At 39.3% G+C, this 25,706-nt stretch overlaps 1 protein-coding gene across 1 annotated transcript; it reads left to right on the forward strand.

The window, feature by feature from the left end:
• The first annotated feature begins 224 nt into the window (after nucleotides 1-224).
• Nucleotides 225-22,870, forward strand: ndnf (neuron-derived neurotrophic factor). The gene is made up of 4 exons (XM_067447350.1): nucleotides 225-508; nucleotides 11,038-11,226; nucleotides 15,075-15,199; nucleotides 20,668-22,870. The coding sequence occupies exons 2-4, from the start codon at nucleotides 11,039-11,041 to the stop codon at nucleotides 22,077-22,079; spliced, it is 1,725 nt and encodes a 574-aa protein (XP_067303451.1). The 5' UTR covers nucleotides 225-508; nucleotide 11,038; the 3' UTR covers nucleotides 22,080-22,870.
• The last annotated feature ends 2,836 nt before the right edge of the window (nucleotides 22,871-25,706 follow it).

The raw sequence follows: 25,706 nt of genomic DNA on the forward strand, positions 1-25,706 counted from the left end.
TGTTCAGTTTTTAGCTTTTATATTCAGAATTATTATATACAAGTTGATTTAAAATGTACTTTACAAAAATGTGCCTCTATATTCTCGGATTTCTAGCTCCGGGCTTTGGCGATGTGAGGCGTTTGAAGTTTGTTGACTGTGACTCTTGTAGGACAGTGTGTTTGTGCGCTGTGTCAGATGAGTGGGCTGGTCTTCAGAGAGAGAGACACTTCACAGCAGTCTGACTCTCACTTCACTCTCAGTCTCTACAGAGGAGAACAGCAGGAGAACAACTCAGGATACCCACCAGGACAAGAGACTAACTTTGGGACGAGAGAAACTCCGCTCGAGCCGCGAGCGCGCAGACGGACCCGACTGCAGGAATCTAGCAGGGACAACTTTACCACACTTTCTCCTTGTATTTCCATCTAACACAAGTTTGCGGCCGCTGGAAGACATCAAAAAGGGCCAGATATCATTCATATCAAGACACTTTCACTCTGGAGTGATTTTACCCAAAAAGAACAAGGTAAGGAACTTCACATGACATGTTTTAGACGCGAGGGTTAGGTGTTAGTTTCCCATGCAGAGCAGCGTTAAAAATCCCTATGGATCATTGTAATATTTCGAGACATTGCTCAGATGTAGGCTACCTGCCTTTGCTTTTACCGAATGCTTCCAAGCCTCATAAAAGAGTTGAAACACTTGTGCAGTCACGGGGAAACGGAGCGGGACTCCCCGCGCTCTTTGAACCTTCTGCCAGAACAAGAGCGACGGGCTTTTGCGGTCTGCGAACTCCTGGAAGTTAAAGATTTCAAACACCTCTGCATCAAGCCCCAGCTCGCAGGCTCTTTTAATGTTCGTCTGGAACTCAGATGAGGTGTGCAGTGCTCTTTAGGATGGGAGTGTTTTTTTGGACATTGTGTTGGAGACGCGGTTCCCATGCGCTCCCATCCGCCAGACGCAATTCATCACAACTCGTCCTCGCCCTCTCAATTGTGCGTCTGTTATTCAGTCTTTCATAGTGTTAAATGTTCCTGTCTCCGCTGGAGGGAAGGCATATAGGGAGATTTTCTTTTTATAACTGCTTGCTAGGAACTTATCCAAACCTTAACGCATAAAAGCACCTGCAAGATGCGAAATTTTGGCTCATATCTCCACTGCTGCACGAATGAACTGTCCTGTTCTGTTTTGACAGGAACATTATTTATTACATAAGTCTGCGTATTATTTTTTTTGGTTTACGTAGTGAGATGATCAGTAGTTCACAAATACATAGTTTATTTTTTAATATCACAGTTTTAGGTTCAGTTTACAGTTTATGAACTAATAAGGGAAAGTGTATATTTTAGATTGGAGTGCTCAATTTAAGTTTCAAGAGGTCTAGTCTATATATTTTCTTCCTGAAAATCCAAACAGCCACAATTTACATTGTGCAGGAGTCAATATGTTGCATGAAATTAAATACGTTTCAGGAATATTTATTTTAAACGTTCAAGCTGGCATGCATGCCAACATAAATTCCATTGCACCATTGTAAAAATGTTTTTTTTTTTCAGTTCACCTAAATGTTTCGAATTAATTTTAAAATAAATTCAAATGCTCTGCGTATTCATCTACGCCTAAAACAATTGCATGGATAATTGTTATGAGAATAAAAAAATATGATAAAGATGAAAAGGTACGACATTTAAATAGCACATCAGATGCCCATCTGCGCCATGCAGTGAGATTTCGGTCCCATTTGCATCCTTTTCTTTTCTTTTTGAATAAACCGTGTGGATTTTTTAATCTCTCCGGTGGGATTGCGAGGATTAGTCTCCTATCAGACACAAACAACTATGAAGTGGATTGCTGGCTACCTGATGTGGTTCCTGGTGAGAGTGATATTTTTCTCTGGGCTGGGAGACGTAATGAAAAGGCAGTCTCAGAATGAGGGAATTTGAATAACTGTATTTAGCGGCGAGGCCAAGCTGCACTGCCTCCCATCCTCTCTCGGAAAGAATGAAACAGGAACAAAAGTCTAAGAACGGGAAGGTCTGTGTTGCATAGCGTATCTAAACCCTTATTTGCATATGAAAACTCTGGCAGTGAAAGAATTCCGCCACTGTTGCAATAGCCATTTGTGTGTCCGACGGAGTGACAGTCCGATGCGGAGATACAGTCGTCCTCACGCTGGTCTTTGTGGGGTCTGACGTGACTGTGTGTCATGTCCTGTTGAGGAGAACCAGGGATTTAATCGCAGCTTTTCGAACTTTTTCTGACCCCCCTGGTCTTTCATTTCCATATCTGTTTGTCCCTGAAGCTTCTGAACTCAACATCATTTTGAGATGGTTCATTCAGTGTGTCCCATCAGCGAAACAACGCTGCTCACATGAGATTATTTTCAATCTCGGTAGGTAGATGATAAATAAACGGCCGCCGCTTCTTTATTTCCTAGCATTCCTGTCTGTGCACTTCCTTCAATATGCTCATATGGGTGGGGTGGGAAGGACAAATTGTCCCTGGAGTCTGTGAATATCTGAGAGATCTCAACTTCATCTTAGAAAGGCAGCAATGAAGTGAGCATCAGTCAGGGGCCTTCCCATTCAATGGTGTTTGTGTGGCCCCAACACCCTCAGTTCAGCTGCCGATGAACATTCCCGAACGTAGTACTAATTGGGACTCTTGAGATAATAATTTATCTGGAATGGGACATCCCACTCTGGACACTCTTTAACTTTATTAATGATCTTAAAACAGCTTGGAGACATTACACTCCATGGCTTCTCTGTGTGTAGCAGCTACGCACATTCACACCCTCTCAAATGTGCCTCAAACACACAAATATCAAAGATTTTACTCTGTTCTAGGTCCTTGCCAAAGTAAACATGCAGCGGACAGCCAAGTGTCCACAGTGGAGTGCTGGACCTCAGCTCTTTAAATCGGCCTCTAACAATTAGTCTTTGTGCCATTTGGCTGTCCAAGAGCACCAGCGCATCTCAGGAACGGCATAAAGATACAGCCAAAGGAGATGTCAAGCGCCTCATCTTTAAAGTGCTGATCTCATTTATAAGAAATCATAACATTTAAGGTGGAAAGACATATTGCACAGTCATTCACTTATCAATACAAACCAAATACCACATAATGAGGGAATTGAGATAGAGCTGACACTATTGTGTATGTCCAATTCTGCTCCTGAAGGGCCAATGTCTTGCAGGGTTCAGATCCAACCTCCCCCAACACACTTGCCTGTGGTGTATCTGAAATCACCCCCATAACCTCATTCACTATTCCCTACATCAGTGGTTTTCAGTCCTAGTCCCGGGGACCCACTGCTCTGCACATTTTGTATGTCTCTGTGTTAAATAAGGAATACATACAAAATGTGCAGAGCGGTGGGTCCCCAGGACCAGGATTGAAAACCACTGCCCTGCATTGCTCCTCTAATATAGTCCACTGAATGAGTGAATGTAAACGAGTGAGTGTATTCAGACAGGAAGTGCTGTGACAGGAATTAATTTGGTGCGACTCTCACAGTTTTCTAGTGGGTTGCTGCTGATGTATATTGGTAGTTATTGTGTTGAATTATGGGATCGAATGTAGTCTTGAAGTAAAGACCACCTAATCCGAGACCAAGTCGAGACCAAGACCAATGTGTGTTGTGACCAAGACAGGAACATGGACCAAGGCAATGCGAGACCGAGTCAAGACCAAGACCAGTTCAGCACGCCTCAAATTCATAAAGATTCACATTATTGCCTGAGAAATATAATAATAAGAAACCCTATAGAGCTGTTACCAATCAAATTAAATCATCAACAACAAAATCCATCTTTGGTGGTACAAAAGATGCATCTGAATTGGTAAATTACGAATGCAAAAATAATGCTGAGAATAATGTTTTAGTAGATTTTTTTATAGAATGTTTGTATAAGAGCAATATCATGTTTGCAGTCATGCTTAAATTTGTGAACAGCTCTCTTGCTCTTGTAATATTGCGTAGTTATATCATGTTATAAGTAGATTTTTGCAACATAATCTTGAATTTTGTGAGGATTTGTATTCATTTTGCTGACATTTCTGACACAATCACTCGTTCATTTATGAACCGGCACAATAAATAAATCATATTAGAAATAAGTTGTTGATTGCATGTGAAGCAGTAAGTTTTACATCCAATCACATTAATCAATCAACATCTGTTTAAATAAATCAGACAATGCTCTGGCAACTTAATGATATTTCAGCAGTTGTGGTCTTGACCCGTCTTGAAACAAAATTGAAACGGAGTCCTCTAAAGCCGTGTGCACACTGTGCGATTTTGGCCACGATTTGGCCGTCTGAGACAAATTTTGCGAATCCTAAAAGATTCCTCTGAGCCTAGGCTAAAATCTGATGTCTTTGATCATTAGTTTGACATGTTCACCGGCAGCCGATTAATGACCGCTGCGATCAAATTTGACCTTGGATTAAATTCTGGCAGTGTCAGAAGATTTGGCGCACAATCCTGCAGTGTGACCTGCTACGAAGACAGTCAAATATCTCGGTTTTTCAAGACAAACTATGACCAAAATGAGAGCTAGAGATTTCTTTGTAGCCGGCATGTGTGTGTGTGTGTGTGTGTCCGTTTTTAACGCGCCTTAACTATCATACAGTCTGACATTAATGACAACTGAGATCCTACAGTGTGACATGGTTTACATCGGGGATCATGTTCGTACAGTCTGACAAGCATTTGCAAAGGATTTTAAAAAACCCTTAAGTCTGAGACTGAGACAAGACCAAGACCTTCAAAAAATGGTCTTAAGACTGGTTTTTAGACCAAGACCGGTCTTGAGTACTACAACACTAATCGAATGAGAGCAGTTAAAAATATCCGCTAGGTCAGTGTTTCCTGACCCTGTTCTTGGTGTCTCACCAATAGTGCACATTTTCAAACTCTTCCTAATCATACACACCTAAATACATTCATCAGCTCATTAGTAAAAACTCCAAGACCTGAAATGGAGGGTTCAGATAAGGGAATGTGCCATGTTGGTGTGCATCCAGCTATAGGGTTGGGAAATGATTTCAGTGGAATGATTACTACAGATGGTTGTACCCTCAAACAGTGCACTGTATAAGGCTATAATGGGTGATTTTGGAACTGTTTGGAAGTTTCTAGAAATCCTAAAACCCAGACTTTGATTAGCTTGTTAATGTGTGTTTAATAAAGATTGGAGCCAACTCTCCAGGAGCAGTTTTGGACACATCTGTTGTATGATTTTACACTATAGATATATAGAATCTTCTATCGAATAGACAAATAGTGATTAAATGAATGTGGTTTTGAGTCGGGTGCAGCAGGATGCTGAGATTGTCAGAATAGATGGACCAACCACGGAATAAAACTGCCCTACAAAATCTAACATTGTCCCCATTGTGTTCTACTGTTGAGGTTGGTTTCTTTCCCCCCTTTCTTCAGCTTTCCAACTCCGGCCTGGCTCCATATGCATGACAGGGCCGTGAGGAGCCCAGGGGACGAAACTCACAGTAAATGTCTGTTCAGAGGTTTCGGGAAGCGCTGACAGAAGCTGAGGGAAACTCACCCATTCTCCAGTTTCAGGGTGTCGTGCCTCTGTTGAAACAGAATCCGAAATGTTTCCCTTATCTCTGTGGAAATGAAAACGTTTGCACCTCTGGTGGAGAAAGTTCACATATGTAAGACTGAGCTCTACAGGGAGGAGAGGCCATATGGAAGCAGCATGCGTGTGTGTTGTGTGCAGTCATACATGTTTAAAAAGCAAGTGAGTAAGAAGTGACATCCCCACACAGGTTAGTGCGGTAATGATGGCTCTCCGCTGTTTGTGGCCCGGGCCGTTGCAGTTTGATTGACAGGTGGTAGCTGCTCTGGTGCGATGTGTGTTTTCACCCTGTCAGTAGTGCTGCTTTTCATGCACCGTACATGTGCTACTCATCTGTGTGTGTGTGTATGTGTGTGTGTGTGTGTTGTTATCCCGGCTGAGCCTGTTAGTCCCTGTCTCACCTTGTTGAATTGCATGTTAACACTTCCTGTGGCAATTAATCAGACTCAGTCTATTATTTGACTGATTGGACCATTTAAAGACAGGCTGATAGAATCATCTTCTCCTAATTGTTGATCAATCAGCCAGACTTTGCTGTTGTTGCACAAAGCCTAGTCTTCCAGTCGAGATGAATGTTCATTTTATCTGATTTGGATAGACATTATTTAAAAAAGAATGACATTTCTGTCTCCAGAGAGATAATTAGAAGAGTTGTACTGAAAGGAAATTGTGTTATCCAGAGTGGAATGCAGCCAGATGTTTCTGAAACACCTGACACAAGATTCTTATAATGCATTTGTGTTGGGGAATTATCTTTAATGACTCTTTAGATCATAGAACGATAATGAAGGGGGATAAAACGAGGTAAATTACTTAAAGTCAAAGAGTAAACTGTTTAAATAGCACCATTACTTTTCGATTTGTTGTAGTTTTACTTGCCAAGTGATTAGGCGCATTCTGAGGATGATAATTCAAACATTAGAGCTTGTTCTTTTCAAAGAGTTTAAGCTGTTTAACATTACGATCTTGACTCTACGACCTTCCCAAAACACACTCTCTCCAGAAACCACTTCAAGGACCAATTCATCGCACATCTCAGATTTGTACATGGCCCATAAGTGATCCAGGACCTGAAGAAACCCGTTCTTGTCACAGAAATGTTTGGTAAAAACAAATGAATGTAGGAAGAAGAAAAAAAAGAGCAAAACAAAGTTGACACGATTGCGGCCGACTCTGCCTTCAAATTATCCTCCCCCAAATTACGATCAGACATTCTCCTCAGCTCTAATTAAACATTAGCTTTTATTTGTTCCAGATGGGGCTTTGTTTTGAAGTTTTATTTTAGAAAGAAAACCCTTTCTGCTCTGGGAAACACAACTGCATCCAAACCTGGCAGAGATGGAGAGGAAATCGGAAATCCATGTTCTTGTGTTTCTTTGCTTTCTTCTCTTGGTTATATTCGAGGAAGTGCTCTACGTCCACATCCAAAGAGATATTACATTATGATTCCTTCCCATATATCATCTGCTCGTCTGTTGATCTTACAAGCTCTTTCCAGACCCAATGACCATCTACACTTTTAGCTAATCTGTTTCAAAGTTCTGCATTTCTGCGAGTAGATGTTTCGTTAGATCTGGAGTAGAAGATATCCTTGTGTATAGCAGTTCATGACTGAGTTAAGATGGATTCCTTTAATACCAGTTGCAAAACATACCAAATTTCACATACTCCCATATACCCCAGACCACTTTTTCAACCAAACGACTGGTGTGCACCACCATTTTACCACAGCCAAATGAACCAAAATGTCAAACAGACACTAAAAGCGTCCTAAAATTATCCAAGCATAATCCTCATATAAATATTTAGATGAGCCTTTAAGAGAGAGCATCTCTTTTCTGTTTGAGAATATCCTATTACACGATCACAGCCCAAGAGGAAGCTCTTGTACTCTTGTTGTGAGAGACAGAAAGGAGGAAATGTAATGCATGATAAAAGCAGGGCTTGTGTGCAAATGCAGTTAAGTAGATTTTGTGATTGACCAAAGCGAAAAGCCCAAGTGTAAAGGGGGGGGGGGGGTGCAACTTTAAAAGAAAGGCAAGAGGAAGGCACGTAAAGAAAGAGACAATGGATGAAAGTGGTGGAGGAGAAAGAGAGAGTACTATCTGAGACTGGCAAATAAAGAGGTCAAGGAAAGCGGGAATAAAGGCACCAGGAGGGGAGGGATTCCTGGAGAGGTCATTAAGAGGACAAGCACTCACTTGCTGTTAATGACAGTGGAGTATCACTCTAATCTGCCATCATTAGCCTGATTATATCAGGGGGAATTGGCCTTTGCCTTCAGCTCCAATCAATGGCACCAAATCAATAGAAAGAGGATATCATGTGATCCGGGCAAAGCCAAATCCAGCCTAGACTGTAGATCAGAACAGCCCAGCACAGATGAACCAAGTTCAGCTCTTCCTAACTAACCCCAGTATGGTCTACTTCAGCACAGCATACATAAACCTAGTCCAGCTTAGCCTGACAGATTTGACCGGTTTTACCGACCTCAGTGAGCAGACTGAGTCTGAGCTATTCTTTATACTGATGTACACTCGTACTTAAAAAAAGGAATACTTTTATTCAGCAAGGATGCATTACATTGACCAAACGTGACAGCAAACATTTATAATGTTACAAAAGATTTCTGTTTTAAATACATTAAGGTCTGTTTTTTGTTTTCTATCCATGAAAGATTCCTAAAAAATAAGTTTCCACACAAACGTTTCCCTGGACCACAAACAAATTGCTAAATAAATAATATTTCCATTGATGTATGGTTTGTTTGGATAGAACAATATTTGGCAGGGATACAACTATTTGAAAATCTGAGGGTGCAAAAAAAATAAAAAATCTAAATATCAAGAAAATCATCCAAATTAAGTCCTTAGCAACACATATTACAACTAATAATAAATTTTTTGATATATTTTCGGGAAACATTTACAAAATATCTTCATGGAACATGATATTTACTTATTTAATACCATATGATTTTTGGCATAAAAGAAAAATCAATAATTTTGACCCATACAATGTAGTATTGTTGGCGATTGCCAAAAAATATACCCGTGCGACTTATGACTGGTTTTGTGGTCCACGATCACAAATATGAAGCAGAACAACTGTTTTGAACACTGGTAATAATCATAAATGATTCTTGAGCATCAAATCATCATCATTAGAATGATTTCTGAAGGATGCTAAAAAAATCAGCTTTGTATCACAGGAATAAAATAATACATTTTTACCATATCTCCACACATATATATATATATATATATATATATATATATATATATATATATATATATATATATATATATATATATATATATATATATATATATATATATATATATATATATATATTTAAATTGTGATAATTTGGTTAAGTTTGTTTATCAAATAAATTCAGCCTTTGCGAAAAAAAAAAAAAAACATTTTGAATGCATTATTTTCACATTTGTATGTATATAGTTTTTTATAATCTCCTCTAAAGACTTTTCTACAAGTGTAAATAAAAACAAAATCCGTAGTCCGTAGGCCACTTACAAATGGCATGAAAAGTGCACAGGACATATGCAGGCGATCGCTGAGAGAGAATCTGTGAATAGTTATAAGCAGGTGTTTAACACCAAACAGACATAGAGCCTGGACACTCTGCACAAGCATTCAAACAGTGATTAGTGAGGGTCCGTGTGTGTGTGTGTGTGTGTGTGTGTGTGTGTGTGTGTGTGTGTGTGTGTGTGTGTGTGTGTGTGTGTGTGTGTGTGTGTGTGTGTGTGTGTGTGTGTGTGTGTGTGTGTGTGTGTGTGTGTGTGTGTGTGTGTGTGTGTTTCACTGAGCACACACATACAGCAGATGTATGCATCTGTGAGTGTCTCTGAGTGCCTGGATGTTCTCATGAGCTGTCTGAATGTTGTTTGCGTGCAGTATCAACCACTGCATGCCCGTCTTTTATCCCAGCTGTGAGTTTAAAAAGCAACAGAACTTCAAAGGTGGTCAGCAAAGACATTCATTTGAATTCTTCATCTCAAATCGGCTGTAGTTTGGTTTGTTTCTTGTAGTGTGATGGTGCCATCCGGTCATTTAATTAAATAGAAAGAAGAATTTTCTTTTCTTTTAGGAAAAGGACATCATACAATGATTTAATAATGTCTCCATTATAGTTTTTAAAGGGTACATAACACACACGCCAATCTCATGTTAATCTTGAGTACCTATAGAGCAGTACTGCATCTTCATTGGAGAGAAGTGACCATACAAGGAATTCCTCCCTTTATGACATCATAGAGGGCCATACTCAGGAAAAACTTCTCGAAAATATACGAATCCTGGAGTATATTTGGCAATGTCTAACAATTATTATCATTTTTTTAAATCATATTTGGCATGACAATCCAATCTCTAACAAAGACCCCCCCCCCCCCCCCACACACACACACACACACACACACACACCACCCAAGCTGGTGGTTTAACCGTCTTTAATCTGCTCCTTCAAAGATACACTTTATATATTTATGCAGCTTTAAATACTACATGAATTAAAAAAATGGGTTTAGTTGATTTTAGTTAATCTATGGTAGTCATGCATGCACTCCTAAACTACAATTTTTTTTAATTTTTTTTTTTTGCAGATTACATAGTAATTCAGTATGTTTTCCACTTTTAGAAAAACAGAGCAAGTACTGATGACTCATCCTGCATTACACAGATTTTTGTCCAATCAAATGCTCTCTATTATGCCCCTCCCCCAAGTATAAAATCATGTTTAGTTGCTGTGATGCAACTAAAGGACCATTCCCACCAAGAAGAACTATAAATAGTTTTAATAATTGTTCTAATTCAGTGAGAATTGTCCACACCCTAACAAAACCAAAACTACGACAACGTCAAAAAGGAACAATATATTTGGAGTCACATGATGTTTCATTTACAAAGTTCGGGAGGAGCACGTTCAAGTAAGCTATCAAATAAACACGTGATAGCTATCAAAAACAACATCCTATCAGCATGAGAGGAAGACTATATATACACAGTTGACTCCCTTACATTCCTCTACAGATTTCATCATCCCTCCACCACCCCGTCTCCTCACTCTCGGCTTGTACCACAGCCAGGAATACGGGTGGTGGGTACTCTGGGATTGGGCCAAATACCGAGCTCAGAGCACCCTCTCCTCTGACAGCGCGCCAAATACGCATACCATTTATTTGATCTGAATTATTTGTAAGTGTGAACTCGTTAATTTCAGAGTATTTTTTTGGTTTTGTTCACAGCTCATGTACGGTAAAAACACTGAGTTGCATTTGGTGTTGATTGACTTGTAACATAATTATCGTTACGATTATCCTTTTTGGTGTAAAAACAGGGGAAAGAAACCTGTTCATCAGGTTTTTAAAGAATGCAATCCCATTCTCTTGTTCAATCACTGTCAATGCCTCTCTCTCTTTCTCTTTAGGATGGCGTGGATGTGTGTATATTATGGTTTGGTGTTGCTGGTCTTGGGGGTGATGGGACAGAAATTGCCCACGCGTGATGAAGGACTCTTTCAGATGCAGATCAGGGATAAAGCTCTGTTTCATGACTCCTCCGTCATGCCAGATGGAGCCGAGATCAGCGGATACCTGTTCAGGGATACACCGAAAAGGTAGGGTCATACGTCACACACATGTAACAGACATACACACACCAACTTTTACTTAGCTATTTGCATTTCTATAAAATAGAGTACAATTACTATATTACTAAAGATTTAAACAATGATAGACTTAAACCCTAGCCTGACGTGGTCATACTCAATTTTAGTCAGTATATGAGTCTGAAACTGCTCCATTGGTCTGTGATTATGGGGTGTTTCAACCAAACCAGGAAAGACCTCAATTGGATAGACAACCAATCAGAGCAATGAAACGACGCATTATGTTAGTTGTCAAACGTCAACAGAACTCAACTGCACTGTGTTGCCGTTTCCCCCCCCCCCCACGGGTTGTTTTCAATGTCCGCGGGTTAAAGCGACCTCAATTATGTGATATATAGACCCAGGAATGCAAATGTTAGCAGGCAACCTTGCCAAAATAACACACATTTTACCCCCCAAATGGCATTTTTTTCTGGAGAACCCCCCCCCTCTCACTCCTCTATGGATCAAGTCCAGACCGAACCACCCGAGCTCAAATGTTGTGGGCGGGGCTGAGTTCGACTGGCATCCAGGCTACTTTAACCCTATAATATATATATATACATAACCAAGCCATTCGTGGACTCGCTAAATTAACATTAATGTGACGTATAATAACCTTGTAAGGTGTACTATACAGCTTACATGATATTGGTAATACCTATGTAAATATCTGTCTTTTATTTATTTGACGAACAGCGGTAATTTTCTTACAAATCCACGGATGATTCGGGGTAAGCAGATCCACAGCAGCTTTGGCGTCTGTGCTCTTTTGTAATGTGTTGTCATCATTGTCCCGCGTTCTCATTGGTTTGATGGTATATGTGGGATTTTGTGTGCGAATCATTCGCCCAAGAGGAAAAAAGTGATGGTACTGGCAGATCTCGATCAATGAAAATCACATTGTATTTAATACAAAAACAACTAGACTAAATCAAATGTTATTGATCAGTTATCGGCAGTTCAATTAAATTGGCATACTTTTAAATTGAAGCCTGCCATAGTGTTTCTTATTTATCATCTCTGATTTTGATGTGTGTCCTCAGCTAACCTTACCATTTAAAGCTGAAGCATATTTTGCGAATGCCTCTTGCGCACATTTGTGACATAATGCACACCCAGCATACCTGTTTAAAAAATCACCGCTCACCACTGATATATAATATGAATATTGTGGTGCAGATATGCTATGCTGCTGCCGTAGATCAAGTACTTGCTACTGCTAATAGATACAGAGACACACTGCTGTGATCATGTAAGATCTGCTGATGCTGCATGAATAGACAAATCTTGTATCAGATGTGGTGCTGGGGAGGTGGAGGGGTTCAGAGGAACTCTCATACTGCAGGACTAGCTTACAGAAAACACTGATCCAGACTGTTTAAATGTTGAGCAAGCGATCTCATTGGCCTGAAGAGCAGCAGAGGCCAATCAGCTTGTGCTTTTGATTGCATGTAAATCAGCCTCTAGAGTTTCATGGCTAAATTATATATTTTGAATTATTTTTATTTTTTTATACATATGAATCTTAAAATAATTACCTACTAAATTGCATAATTGATTTTAATTGGGACATCCCCATATGCCCCATATTTTTAAGTTTGAACATTCTGGGATGGAAGGGTTTTGTATGATAATGTGCATTTGTGGATTATGTCTGTGTGTGGGAAGAAAAAATATGGAATCTATTATAGCCACAATGCATTATATGAGGGTAAGACATGCATTATGAATAAGACGCTGGATATGAGTGAGTGTGTGTGGAAGTACTGTGTTTTGAGTAGCAGGTGGACTCAAATGGAAGAATATCAACCATGTCCACCACGTCTATCAAACTGGACCACATGCGAGGTCTTAGCAAAAGGCTACAGGGTTATTTTTGCTGAGGATCTTGGATAAATTAATCAGAATATACATACCACAGATGGTCGCATGTCGAGCTATTTGCAATTTAAAAACGCTTTAAAGTAATAATGAATCTCCCCGTTTCCATTTGAAGTCCATGCCAGTGAATCTGTCAATGTCGTGCTCTGCAAATGAATTACAGTGTTCTCAAATAGCTGATTACATTGAAGTCTACCATACATCTGTCAGAATTATTTTGCCGAGCATGGAGTTGTAAGGTGTTTCTGCTCACAGAATAATTTTTAAGATTGCTTTAATATTATATTAGAGTTTAAAGTTTTATTTCCTATAAATGGACAATCCCAATCTAACGAGAAAACTATTTTCAAAGATGGCGATTCTGTATCAATTTGTACGATGCAAATTGTATGGAAACTATGTTGGTCCACCCCTAAATGTAATCATCAGATTGTACGAAAAACGAATGAATAATATCGTACGAATGTGTGAGTGTGAATAATATCCACCAAATGGCAAGTAGTTACGAACTGCCATGAAAGTGAAATGGATACGTTCATAAAATTAACATACAAAATGTGGTCATGGAACTAATTTTAACGGAAATGTTTAATTGCAAGATGCATTCACATACGTTTTTTTTTTTTTTTTTTTTTTTTTAAGAAAAGAGTAGCCAGTGTTCAGTCTACAATCTTCACTTAGTAGTAGACTAATATTCCACTATGAAGGTGCACTCTTAAAAGAAAAGGTTCTAGAACCTTAAAAGGTTCTATCGGCGCTGCGTATTTGGAACCCCTAAAAGGTTCACTGCAAAAAAAAAGGCTTTTCTTACTTAGTATTTTTGTCTTGTTTCTAGTCCAAACATCTAAAAATTCTTAAAAAAGAAGTATTTACTAGACAAGCAAAAGTAATTGTCTTGTTTTGGGGGAAAATAACTCAAAATTAAGAGAGTTTTTGCTTAAAATAAGCAAACTAATCTGCCAGTAGGGTAAACGAAATAATCTTAAAACAACATTATTTTACTTACCCCACTGGCAGATTGTTTAGCTTATTTTAAGCAAAAAATCTCTTAATTTTTAGTTATTTTTCCCAAAACAAGACAATAATTTTTTTTAGATGTTTAGATGTTTAGACTAGAAACAAGTCAAAAATACTAAATAAGATTGCCGTGTTCTATATAGAACCCCTTTTAAGTGCCAAAAGGGTTCTTTCTTGTCATTATAGAACCTTTTTTGCATAAAAGGTTCTTTGGAGTATACTCAACTATACTTCTATAAAGAACCTTTTAGGGGTTCCAAATACGTAGCGCCGATAGAACCTTTTCTTCTAAGAGTGTGGCATTAGAAATAGTTCACAGCTGAAATACTCTAGCTGTGTTTGGTGTGCTTTTTATAAGACATCTCCCATGTGCAATGCATTGTCAAAAGCACGCTAACTCACTGGCAACACACTGCTGAAAACGCTAACAAAGATAGCGGAAATGTGTTGAGACAGCAAAGCCAGTGTAGCAGCGTTGTGTTTGGGGAATATGGTCCTAATTCAGTAGCAGTCTCTGAAAGGCCAGCTAGTTCTAATTTCAGTACATTGTGTCTTGGGACGGGTTTTAATATATCTCAAGTACTTTTAAAGACGAAACATGACTGCAATCAGACGGGCTAAATCAGCAACACCATTATGAATAACCTTGCTAAAATGGAAGTCTTATACTTAGGGAGTTTTTTTTTCTCTCCCAAGCCCTGATATGGAAAGTATTGTTGTATGCCTTTTATGCTAAAATTAGAATATAAATGCATACAGATGGCTAGTTTTCACGCAGTCATCAAAACTGATTTAGTCCAAACAAAAAGCACATCTGCTACAACATCCAATGAGTCATGTTTCATTTCCTGCACAATTCCTGTTGTTGTGTATGAGTTCCGATGTCGAGTGCATGCTAACTTTCCTCGCTCTTGCAGGTATTATTTTGTGGTGGAAGAAGACAACACTCCTCTGTTGGTGACGGTGACACCTTGCGATGCTCCTCTCGAGTGGAGATTGACGTTGCAGGAGCTCCCAGAGGACCGCAGTGGGGAAGGATCAGGTATCCAAATTAAATCTCCCAATCGATGTTGCAACTCTGCAGTAATTTAAGACTTGTTTTCCATGTAAACTATTATTAGAAAAACTGGCCTTAGATCTGTTGAACAAGTGAATGTCTCCCATAGCCATTCAACACAGTTTAAGGATTAAAGTAGGCATTGGTATCTCCTTCCATTTATCTCCATAGGATTGAACCTGATTAGGAAGGTCATTCCTAAATTAGGAATCATTTAAATCATAGCGGATTAGGAATTCCTTTCAGCTAAAATATAAGATAAACTGAAAGGATTAAAGAAAACTTTAAAATAAGAACTACTAAGTGCAGTGATATGAAATATCTTGGCTCTGTTCCAAAAACCTATGCATAGCCTTCATATGCAGCTTTTTAATCTCCAAGGGATAGTTCACCCAAAAATGAAAATTCTGCCATTAATTACTCGCCCTCATGTTGTTCCAAACCTGTAAGGCCTTCATTCATCTTCAGAACACAAGATATATTTGATGAAATCATAGAGTATGCAGTCCCGCCATTGGGAATTACACATTTAAAGTCCATAAAGATAAAAATATAATAATAATTTAAATAATACATGTGACTCTAGTGTTTTAACCTCAATTGTATGAAGTGAGGCAAGTATAAATTTACCTCTATATTTACAACAACAACAACAAAAAAAAAAAACGCATCCAAAGTGCATTCATGGAACAACCTCCGGTCTTGAGTCAACACAACACGTATGCAAACAAATCACTCACTGTAAAAAAAATATTGTTGGTTTAACTTAAAAAAGTAAGTAACCTGGTTGCCTTAAAATTGAGCTTAATGAAATAAAAAAAAATGAGTTGATATAATGAAGGAAATTAGTTTAACATAAAAAAAGATAAATCATGAAAATAACACAATTTAGCATGTTTCACTGCATCATCACAAATAAAACACACACAATTACCCAATATGCTTAACAAAATCTTTTAATAATCTTTTAATAATGTTTGTCGATTCTCAAAAATGTTCATTGTATTAACTCAATTTTTGTATTCCAATGAACTTAAAATTTTAAGGCAACCAGGTAACTTATTTTTGAAATATTTTTTTTACAGTGGCTTGCGTTACTTCATAAAATTTAGACCAATGGAGTCATATGTAGTACTACTATGAGTACTACTTTGAGATTCTTCGGAATGAAAAGTGCATTATAAATAAAATCTATAAATAAAATCTATTATAAATAAAATCTATTATTACTATGTATTACTAATAATGTCTTTCCTATCGTTCTTGACCTTGAATGTGTAAATTGCGTTGCTCCCAATGGCGGGACTGAATACTATATGATTTCATAAAAAATATCTTTAGTTGTGTTACAATTCTGAATTAAATTTCGGGAAATTCTAAATCTGGCAAAGAAAAACAACCCACAATGCACTCTGACAAAATATGAGCATAAGGCAAGAGAAATATACGTAGAATTGCAAAAAATAGTGATTTGAGTCTCCCATACGCTTCGTTTAAGGAGGACTATTTGTATTATGAGGTTGCATTTCAGTAGGGAATAAACAGCCAGCCAGTTCACTAAGTTTTGGAACAGACTATCAGTGTTTGCAAGTTTTCAGACTGATTTAACCAAACAACAAAAAAAAGTTAAAATGAGTGTCCTATAGATGCCCCATTGGAAAGTTTTTTTTAGCAGAAATAGCAAAGCAGCACGGCTGCAGGTAAATATGTGTTTTCTGTGAAGTACCGTGGAGCGTGTCCAGTGTTGGTCAGTGTTTTCCAACGTGGTCAATCGTTAGTCCTGTTACCGTACGCTTCTGTGTCAATGTGTGTTTGTGAGCATGTGTGTATTTACGTCCAGTGTGACTGCACCTGGTGCAGTGAATGAACTGCATCTGATGTCTGCAGTCTTAAAGCTAGAGAGCAAGAAGGAAAAAGAGAGATATCTTAGATATATCAGGGTGAATCTTACAAAACCTGTCAAGAATATCCTGGTGACCCCAAAATGAAAAGACAAAAAAACAATACTGCTAATAGATACACAGACTGCATGTAATATGAAATATACATACTGTACATACATCTCGTATCAGATTTAGGCAGGTGGAGCTGGGGGAGGTGGAGGATTTCAGAGGAACAAAACATCAAAGCATCATCAAGTTATGTTTACAGAGTGTCTATTCACACCAAGTGCAAATAGCACACCTTGTTGGCGATGGCTGTTCGCATTAGCTCCACCTAAAAATGCCTGGTTGGGCAAAACACGATTAAAAAAAAAACTTTTCAACATCTTCAGTGATGCAATCAGTAAAGCGTAAAGCTTAAGGATCTTGGTTTTGACGCGATCGACCTGGGTTCGAATCAGCTTTGCAGACCTCGCTCTTATCCCTTTTCCCATTACAAATCACATCGAAAAGGCATTTACTTTCAATAAAAATTAAGAAAATGTTCAAAAAGTGGAAATAAAGAGCTTAACGTAATAATAGTAGTAATAATAATAGCATTTATTGGGTAGGGTTAGGGGTAGGTGTAGGGAGGGTTTTTATTGTCCCTTTAAGACGCATCTATTATTAAAAAAAATATTAATAATTTCTTCAAAGCAAGATTCTCGTTTGCATTCTCGCTTGCGCACTCTCACTCACTCACTCTCTCTCTCTCTCTCTCTCTCTCTCTCTCTCTCTCTCTCTCTCTCTCTCTCTCTCTCTCTCTCTCTCTCTCTCTCTCTCTCAGCTGTACTCCCACTTCTTTTGCTTTCCCTCCTGGTACTTTTCTTGGGTCTACACTCTACATCTCTCTTTTCCCATCTGGACAGTATCCTAAAAAAGAAATCAATAAAGTTCCACAAAACACCCTTGTATTTCATTCCAGACACATGGAGCAGCGTAGCTGTTTCGGTTAGAGTCTGTGAAACCTATCGTGTAGGACCGAAATGAGGCAGAAGCCGCTGTGTCAGAAGCGTGTGCGCAGAGCATGTCCATGTGTGAGCTCACATAAAGACACGAGTGTCTACGTTTGAGACGACAAGCTTCTCTGATCATCTCTGACTTCTTTGTGCAGTAATAACTCCCAGGCCCTGGGTTTCCCCTCTTTCTCTCGGTCTGTGGCCCAACACAGTTGTCCTGGCTGATGAAATGCAGAAACCCCCATCATTCACTGCTGTACCTTTGGGTTTTATTCAAAGGATTTAGATTTATCTTTACAAAGCATGTGTAATGATCGTCTTGCTTCAGCTGACGCCGTGACTTGGATGTGATTGGGAGATCCTGAAAGACAAATCAGTCACAGTTGATGATATCTGCCTTCAGACTCATTTCCTCCTCCATGCATTCACTCATTCACAATTGCAATAAATCAAATACACATACATTAGCTCTGGCGGGGCTGAACCTTAAGAAAGAACATTTCGAATAAGATATCTTAATCTCGTTTGTTTCAAGACAGCAGTGAGATCAAATGGAAAGAAATAGAAATGTTCCCCATCATGGCAATGACTGGTAGTCTGTCTGTGTTTCTGAGACCACCTATATGCCTTTCCAAGGGTCTCCTGCTTTACAAATTTTTTTCCCCTTGAGAGTTTCAGAATAGATCGCAACAATTTCTCGAAATGTGTTATCCACTTACATGGCATGTAAAGTATACACACTTCTATCAGTGGCGGCTACTGGTCTGTCAGAGAGGGGAAGCTCATTTTCAGCCAATTTTCTTATTTATTTAAAAGTAAATTCTGCCCTATATTCCTTTTCAAGAAAATGGTTTGTTACCCTGTGAATGAATGAACGATCTAAAAAAAATATTAAACTCTGTAAAACTGAAACAAGGAATGTAGTGTATAATTGTGTGAAATGTATGATGAAAATCAAGCAAATATCAAAGAAATAGGTTGCAGCAGTTTTTATTTCGACTGAACTTGAGAAATCCGCGATCGCACTGAGCGCGAATAGCTTCAGTGATTCCTAGTATAGAATCGCTGTCAGTCAAAAGGAGATGCAGACCCTCCAATCATCACGCAGAAGCTCGGAGTCCGGGCCAGCCCACTCCCCATTCACTCCCAGAGACGCTGAGCGTCCGTGGGCGGGACATAATCGCAGCGTTTATCCAATGACCGTCTAGTTTCGAAGCGCTGAAAAAAAACGTTCAAAGCAGCCCCATTGAAGTCAATGGACGCTGGGCTTCAATAGGGAAATGCACTGACCCTGCGGGAATGTATGAGAAGGAAATCGAGTCAGCCGACCTGCTATATGTAACTGATTCTGAACGAACTCGTCTTTGAGATGAACGTTTTCTAACGCATTTTTAGTCAATACAATGTTAATATAATAGTACATATTTGACCATTAATTTTGTGACATTATAAGGGAAGCCGAGCTTCCCTTGCAGTCTTAAAGAAATCGCCACTGACTTCTATCAATCCTCATATTGACTAGGAATCGAACCAAATGACCTTGCAGGTGCCACGCTCCAAATTTTTGAGCTGCACAAATGGTTAATGAATAATTGTCCCCGTTTTTCCACAATCAAGTATATCAGTAGATACATCTGAGACAAAAACATTGACATTAAAACATAATTAAGAGCTCTATTTAGTCTCCTGAGCTTCGACAGAGCAACTTCTGTTCAATACACTTTTTCTCTGGGTGATTGCAGGACTACATTATAAATTAAATGCAAACAAGGACGTGGAAGCGTTTTATTTTTTGTTGTCTTTTTTTACAGTACAGCAGTCAGAGTAAACAAATACTCATACATGTCTTTTCCCATGTTTGTGGAATATATCCACTGGGAGCCGGTCTTTGAGTGCAACTCGTGTTCATTTAGTTCTCAGGTTGACAAACATAATATTATGCTTTCTTGCCCTGCTGAATGGAGGGGGCTTTGAAAGGAACGCAAGGAAAAGCAAGGCCACAAGGCATCTCTGTGTTGCTTCGAGTTCCCGGGGAAAGTATAAAGTGAAAGTCACCCTCTGATGTGCAGGGTTGTTTGGATACAAAACACAGCCGCCAGCAGACGAGTGTCTAACTGTCCGCCACATCAGGTAGCTCCCAATGACCTCACCAGGATTAACATATTAAATGATGCTCTTTCTGTTAAGATGGAAATTGCTGCTTCTTTTTCCAGTGGTGTTAATTGGGATGTGGGGAAGAAGTGGAAAGTAAACAACGAGAATAGAAGATTTTTGGAGTGGTGAGGGAAATGTGTCATTATGCGGCAGTTAACGTTAAATGTCCTAGGCATTGATGTTCACAGAGAGCTTAAGTGTGCACATCCGTTTGTTCGACAGTTTGTGTGGCTTGTGTTTGTGTGTGGTTTAAATAAGTCAAAATGTGCCTCTCTGAATCGCACCATGCACTTGTACCCCAACGACCATGTTTTTGATGTTTGTGGTTAGTTCAGGGGGAGACTCATTTCCCCATCCTCTCTTGTGCTTGTTTCCCAAGGTCTAATTTTGTGAATCTTTGTGTCTTTTTGTGTCTTAGGTGAGCCAGAACCTCTGGAACAGCAGAAACAGCAGGTTACGGCCAATGAGGGTACCGAACTCTTTACCTACAAAGGAAATGATGTTGAGTCCTTCATCTCTACCAGCTCCCCTTCAGGCTTATACCAGCTGGAAATCATCTCCACCGAAAAGGACAGCAACTTCAAGATTTACTCAACCACAACTCCCGAGTCCGATCAGCCATACCCCGAATTGCCTTACGACCCCAGGGTTGATGTTACCGCACTGGGTCGCACGACAGTCACACTAGCCTGGAAGCCCACTCCTACTGGCTCTGTAATGGGCCAGCCGATCCAGTACTGTGTGGTTATTAACAAGGAGCACAACTTCAAGAGCTTATGTGCAGCGGAGGCCAAGATGAGCTTGGATGATGCCTTCATGATCGCTCCAAAACCCGGCCGGGATTTCAGCCCCTTTGACTTTGCTCATTTTGGTTTCGTCCCATCTGAGAATGATTTCAATAAAGATCGTTCCCTCACCACCAACAGAGCTCTGAGCAACAAGATGAGTCGCACATATATCCCCAAGCCAAAAGTGGCAGACATCCAGAAAATCTGCATCGGCAACAAGAATATTTTTACCGTGACGGACCTAAAGCCAGACACGCAATTTTACTTTGATGTGTTCGCTGTCAACACAGGCTCCAACACCAGTACTGCCTACGTGGGCACTTTTGCCCGCACCAAGGAAGAGGCCAAGCAGAAGACAGTGGAGCTCAAGGATGGGAAAGTAACCGACATCTTCATTAAGAGGAAAGGCAGCAAGTTCCTTCGCTTTGCACCGGTCTCCTCTCACCAGCGTGTCACGCTCTTTGTGCATGCCTGTCTAGATGCAGTGCAAGTTCAGGTGCGGCGTGATGGGAAGCTTGTCCTCTCTCAGAACGTGGAGGGTGTCCGTCAGTTCCAGCTCCGCGGGAAGCCCAAAGCCAAGTACCTGATTCGTCTGCGGGGGTCCCGCAAGGGTGCCTCCACCTTGAAAGTACTGGCTAGCACACGTGCCGGAGGCAAGCAACCGTTCCCTGCCCTTCCTGAGGATACCCGTATCAAGGCTTTCGATAAGTTGCGTACCTGTGCTTCCGTCACCGTGGCTTGGCTTGGCACACAGGAGCGCAACAAGTACTGTGTTTACAGACGCGAAGTTTCCGAAAGTTACGGCGAAGAGCATCGGCGCCGAGAGCAGAACCAGTGCGCTGGACCAGAGAGCCGTCGCAAATCTGAGAAAGTGCTTTGCAAGTACTTCCACAGCGCCAACCTTCAGAAAGCAGTCACTACGGAGACCATAACGGGCCTCGAGGCGGGAAAGAGCTACCTCCTAGATGTTTATGTGGTGGGACACAGCGGGCACTCAGTCAAGTACCAGAGTAAACTGGTGAAAACAAGGAAGTACTGTTAAAAAAAAACAAAAAAACAACAGAGACTCCGAAGCACAGACTCTGCACAGAAGTAAATATATTATATATATAATGAGAAAAAAGAAGTTTATTTAACTCGAAGTGATATTCTACTAAGGAGAGTTTTGCAGACTGACTACTTGCGCACAATGCTAATGCTAACGCTGCATGTGTCGCAGTTACTGAACTGCCTGTAGAGTGAGATATCAACCTCTGTATTTATGTTTACATTACCGAGTCGAGTCGAGTCAGGCGCTCTCAGGCGACCTTAGGCACCTGAAGGTTTGTTCTCAGGGGGTGCCATCGCTGTTGCAATGCAAAGAGTCCCTGTACTGCATCCTCAAAGCCATGGAAATGGGAGTTTGGAGGAGTTGCAGTTCTCTTTTCGCCACTGCATGCACCATTTGTCCGCCTTATGTCTACGTTCTACTTGTTTGTTCATTACCCCAGCCATCGCAGAGGTAGCTCCATGACTCCTTATCCGCTCTCTTGCCCTGTATTAAAACATGGTTTAGAAGACTTTTTTTAAATTATTTCATACTTCTTAATGTTTTATTTTTTTAACTGTTATGTTTTTGTTATTGACAACAATTATTAGTGATGCAAATGTGTTTTAAATCTATATGAAAGTCAACGTTGTTGAAGCGTTTCCCCACTGTCAGTTTGTGTGTGTATAATCTCAGTTTGTGAATCTGGTGTGTGTAAATGTGTCTCATCTCTGTGTCACATGTACAGATTTTCTCTGCCAATATTCGTGTACATAAAACACTAAATATAGACATCTGTAATCCCAGCGGTTCTGTGTTTCTCTGCCAGTATGATATACATGCTGGAAAATACCCACATGAATGAGGTGTATGTTCTGCTATGAAGTAAAGGATCTTTCACATGACTCATCATAGATATGCATATATTAGGGCTGTGCAATATATCGAAATTATCGAAAAATCACAAATATACATATCACAATATGCATATCGCAACGGCATGCAATATCTGATTGCTTTTAATAGGCTACTTCAACATTGTGAATAGTGTATGTTTTAGGTCGACGCATAGAGCAGATAATAGACTTGGCACAAAACTACTGTTACTTATGGGACTTGCTTGATGTTAAAAAGAGTTATTAAACGCAATGATTTGCGAAAAACAATAACTTGCAGCCTTGCGCGGTCTGACACACACACACACACCGAAACGTGAATGATTTGTGACATAAATGTTTGCTTAAACACAGCTGGTCACTTTCAGAAGTTGTAGCAATGCTTTCTTTTCCCAGAAATAATGTGAAACACAAATGGTTTCATTCTCAGTTTTAAAATATTTTTTAAAAATATAATTTAAATAGATTTTACAAACTAATCGCAATATCGTATCGCATATTGAATACCACATTATTTAACAAGATATTGAAATCGCATTTTTCTTCAATGTCGCACAGCCCTAGTATATAGATGCCACATTCGACCACTCCAGACACGTCAAGTGTCCGCCATCTTGGACTGGTTAACATGGTGCTGTTCATTACTCGCACTAACAAATCATTGAATTTTCATGGAATTTTCAGGCTACATATATATACTGAAAAAGTCTAACATTGCTAATGTGTATTTTCTCATTTAAATAGCTTACAATTATTATTATTATTATTATTTTGAAATTTAAAGTAAACATTTTAGTTTATATTTATGGTTAAATCCTTTTTTTTTTTTTTTTTTTACATGGATACAATATAAATTGGCAGCGGGACATTAAACTGAATTTATTATTTGATCAGAGTATTTTTAATAGATTAAGCATGATTTGAACTATCTTTAGCCACACCCATGAAATCAACTAAAGATAAAAGAAGATATTACATTTCTGAAGATCTCAGCAGAGGAGGATTAAACAACTCCACAAACAGCATTGCCAGCTTCGCTCTGCGCATTACTAACCAGACTGACTTTATTTCTGTCATATTGAAAATAATAGTCATTTGAAGTCACCGTGATAGAGATTAGTGTTTACTTTAGTTGGGCTCTTGACCCTTGAAATGTTAGCATTAATATTTCTCTTGCTACTTCTACTGTGTGTTTATAAAAAAACCTTTGTTATGGCAAAAGAAAAAGAGTTCAGATGATGTATGTTATCTGTAGTGACCAGATTCACTGAACCCATTCAGAGTCTAATGCTCTAGTTATAGAGGTAGTGTTATTCATTTTATAGTATCTATAATTATAGCCATGTGATTCTACAGCTCACACAACATCCAGGACAGTTGGGGTTATCAAATAACATGCAGATTAGAAAAAAAATAGTGCAAAAAACGTTTTAGTTGAAGCTTTGCATAAACAACAAGAATCAGTGTATGAATCTCAACAATGGTGACGATCAAACAAAAAAAAAAATTGTTTTGTTCCAACGTAAAATAAATAGTTTGATCAACCTTTACAAAGTGGTTGCATGAATTTAAACTTTTCAGATTAAACTAATTTAAATGATTTACTTTGAGTCAATGTCTATGTCAATCTATGACTCATAGCAATGCACTCACCGTTTCTCTGTCTCCTTCACAAACACGTGTACACAAACACGTGTACACACACACACACACACACACACACACACACACAGACACAGAGAGAGACAGAGGATAATTTGTGCTTGCTGAATGTCTTCTCACTGTCAGCTCCCTTCACAGCCTGTCAATCACTAAAGACATGGCATAATCTTGGCTGGCTTAAATTAGCCTCATTTCTGCCCTACAATAATGGAAAAGGAAGAGCATTGGGAATGGTGTGGGAATGGTTTGGGATGGCTTGAGGCAATGGTTTGGGAATGCCATGGATAGCCCTTTACAGAGAGGCTAATGAGATGTCAGCAGTGTGTGTGTGTGCGTGCGTGCATGCATGTGTGTGTGTGTGTGTGTGTGTGTGTGTGCTCACAGAAAGAGGGTCAGTTGGACAGATAATGTATTTTTAATAAAACCAAAATTCCCAAGACAATCAAAAGAAATGGTGGCCAAAGCATTCAAATGCATTTTTCTTTTCTTTTCTTTTCTTTTCTTTTCTTTCCTTTTCTTTTCTTTTCTTTTCTTTTCTTTTCTTTTCTTTTCTTTTCTTTTCTTTTCCAAACCCTAGTGAAGACCCTTGCTCACTATGTCTGCACAGCCATTTGTCTTCTAAGGTAGAGAAACTTTTATAAGTGGCTGATCTACAACACTTAGCAGCAGCAAATAGTGAAGCACATAAGAGACATCCGCACAAACTATACACCAGAGACTCAACTCACAATTAATATCGTTTTTATTTGAGCATATTTTAAGTTAGCATATTTCTGCCACAGAGGTACACAAAGGCAGATGCAAACGTTTTGGTCAGTGGATTCTTGTGCAGTCATATTGTACATTCCTTGTACATATTTATAACACCCTTTTGAGCCGCAACTGAACTTGTACTAATGGAATATAACACAAAACATGTCTATTTCAAGTGAATTAAGCTAATTGTTCAAATAAGCATTTCTGGTGCTGTGAGAAATCAAGTGTAGCATTAGTTCTGGCAGGTCATGTTAATCAAACTCTCATTAGTCTATCGCACACACTTATATATAAGGTCCATATTATCAGCAGCTTTGTCCTGTTGCTC

The sequence above is a fragment of the Pseudorasbora parva genome, chromosome 6 (assembly GCF_024679245.1).
Source record: "Pseudorasbora parva isolate DD20220531a chromosome 6, ASM2467924v1, whole genome shotgun sequence".
Taxonomy (NCBI): Eukaryota; Metazoa; Chordata; class Actinopteri; order Cypriniformes; family Gobionidae; genus Pseudorasbora; species Pseudorasbora parva.

Excerpts from the sequence above, each read along its gene's own strand:
- ndnf (XM_067447350.1), top strand. The coding sequence starts at position 11,039 with ATGGCGTGGATGTGTGTATATTATGGTTTGGTGTTGCTGGTCTTGGGG. Across the intron at positions 11,227-15,074 it reads TTCAGGGATACACCGAAAAG|GTATTATTTTGTGGTGGAAG; the intron begins GTAGGGTCATAC and ends TCGCTCTTGCAG. Across the intron at positions 15,200-20,667 it reads CCGCAGTGGGGAAGGATCAG|GTGAGCCAGAACCTCTGGAA; the intron begins GTATCCAAATTA and ends TTTGTGTCTTAG.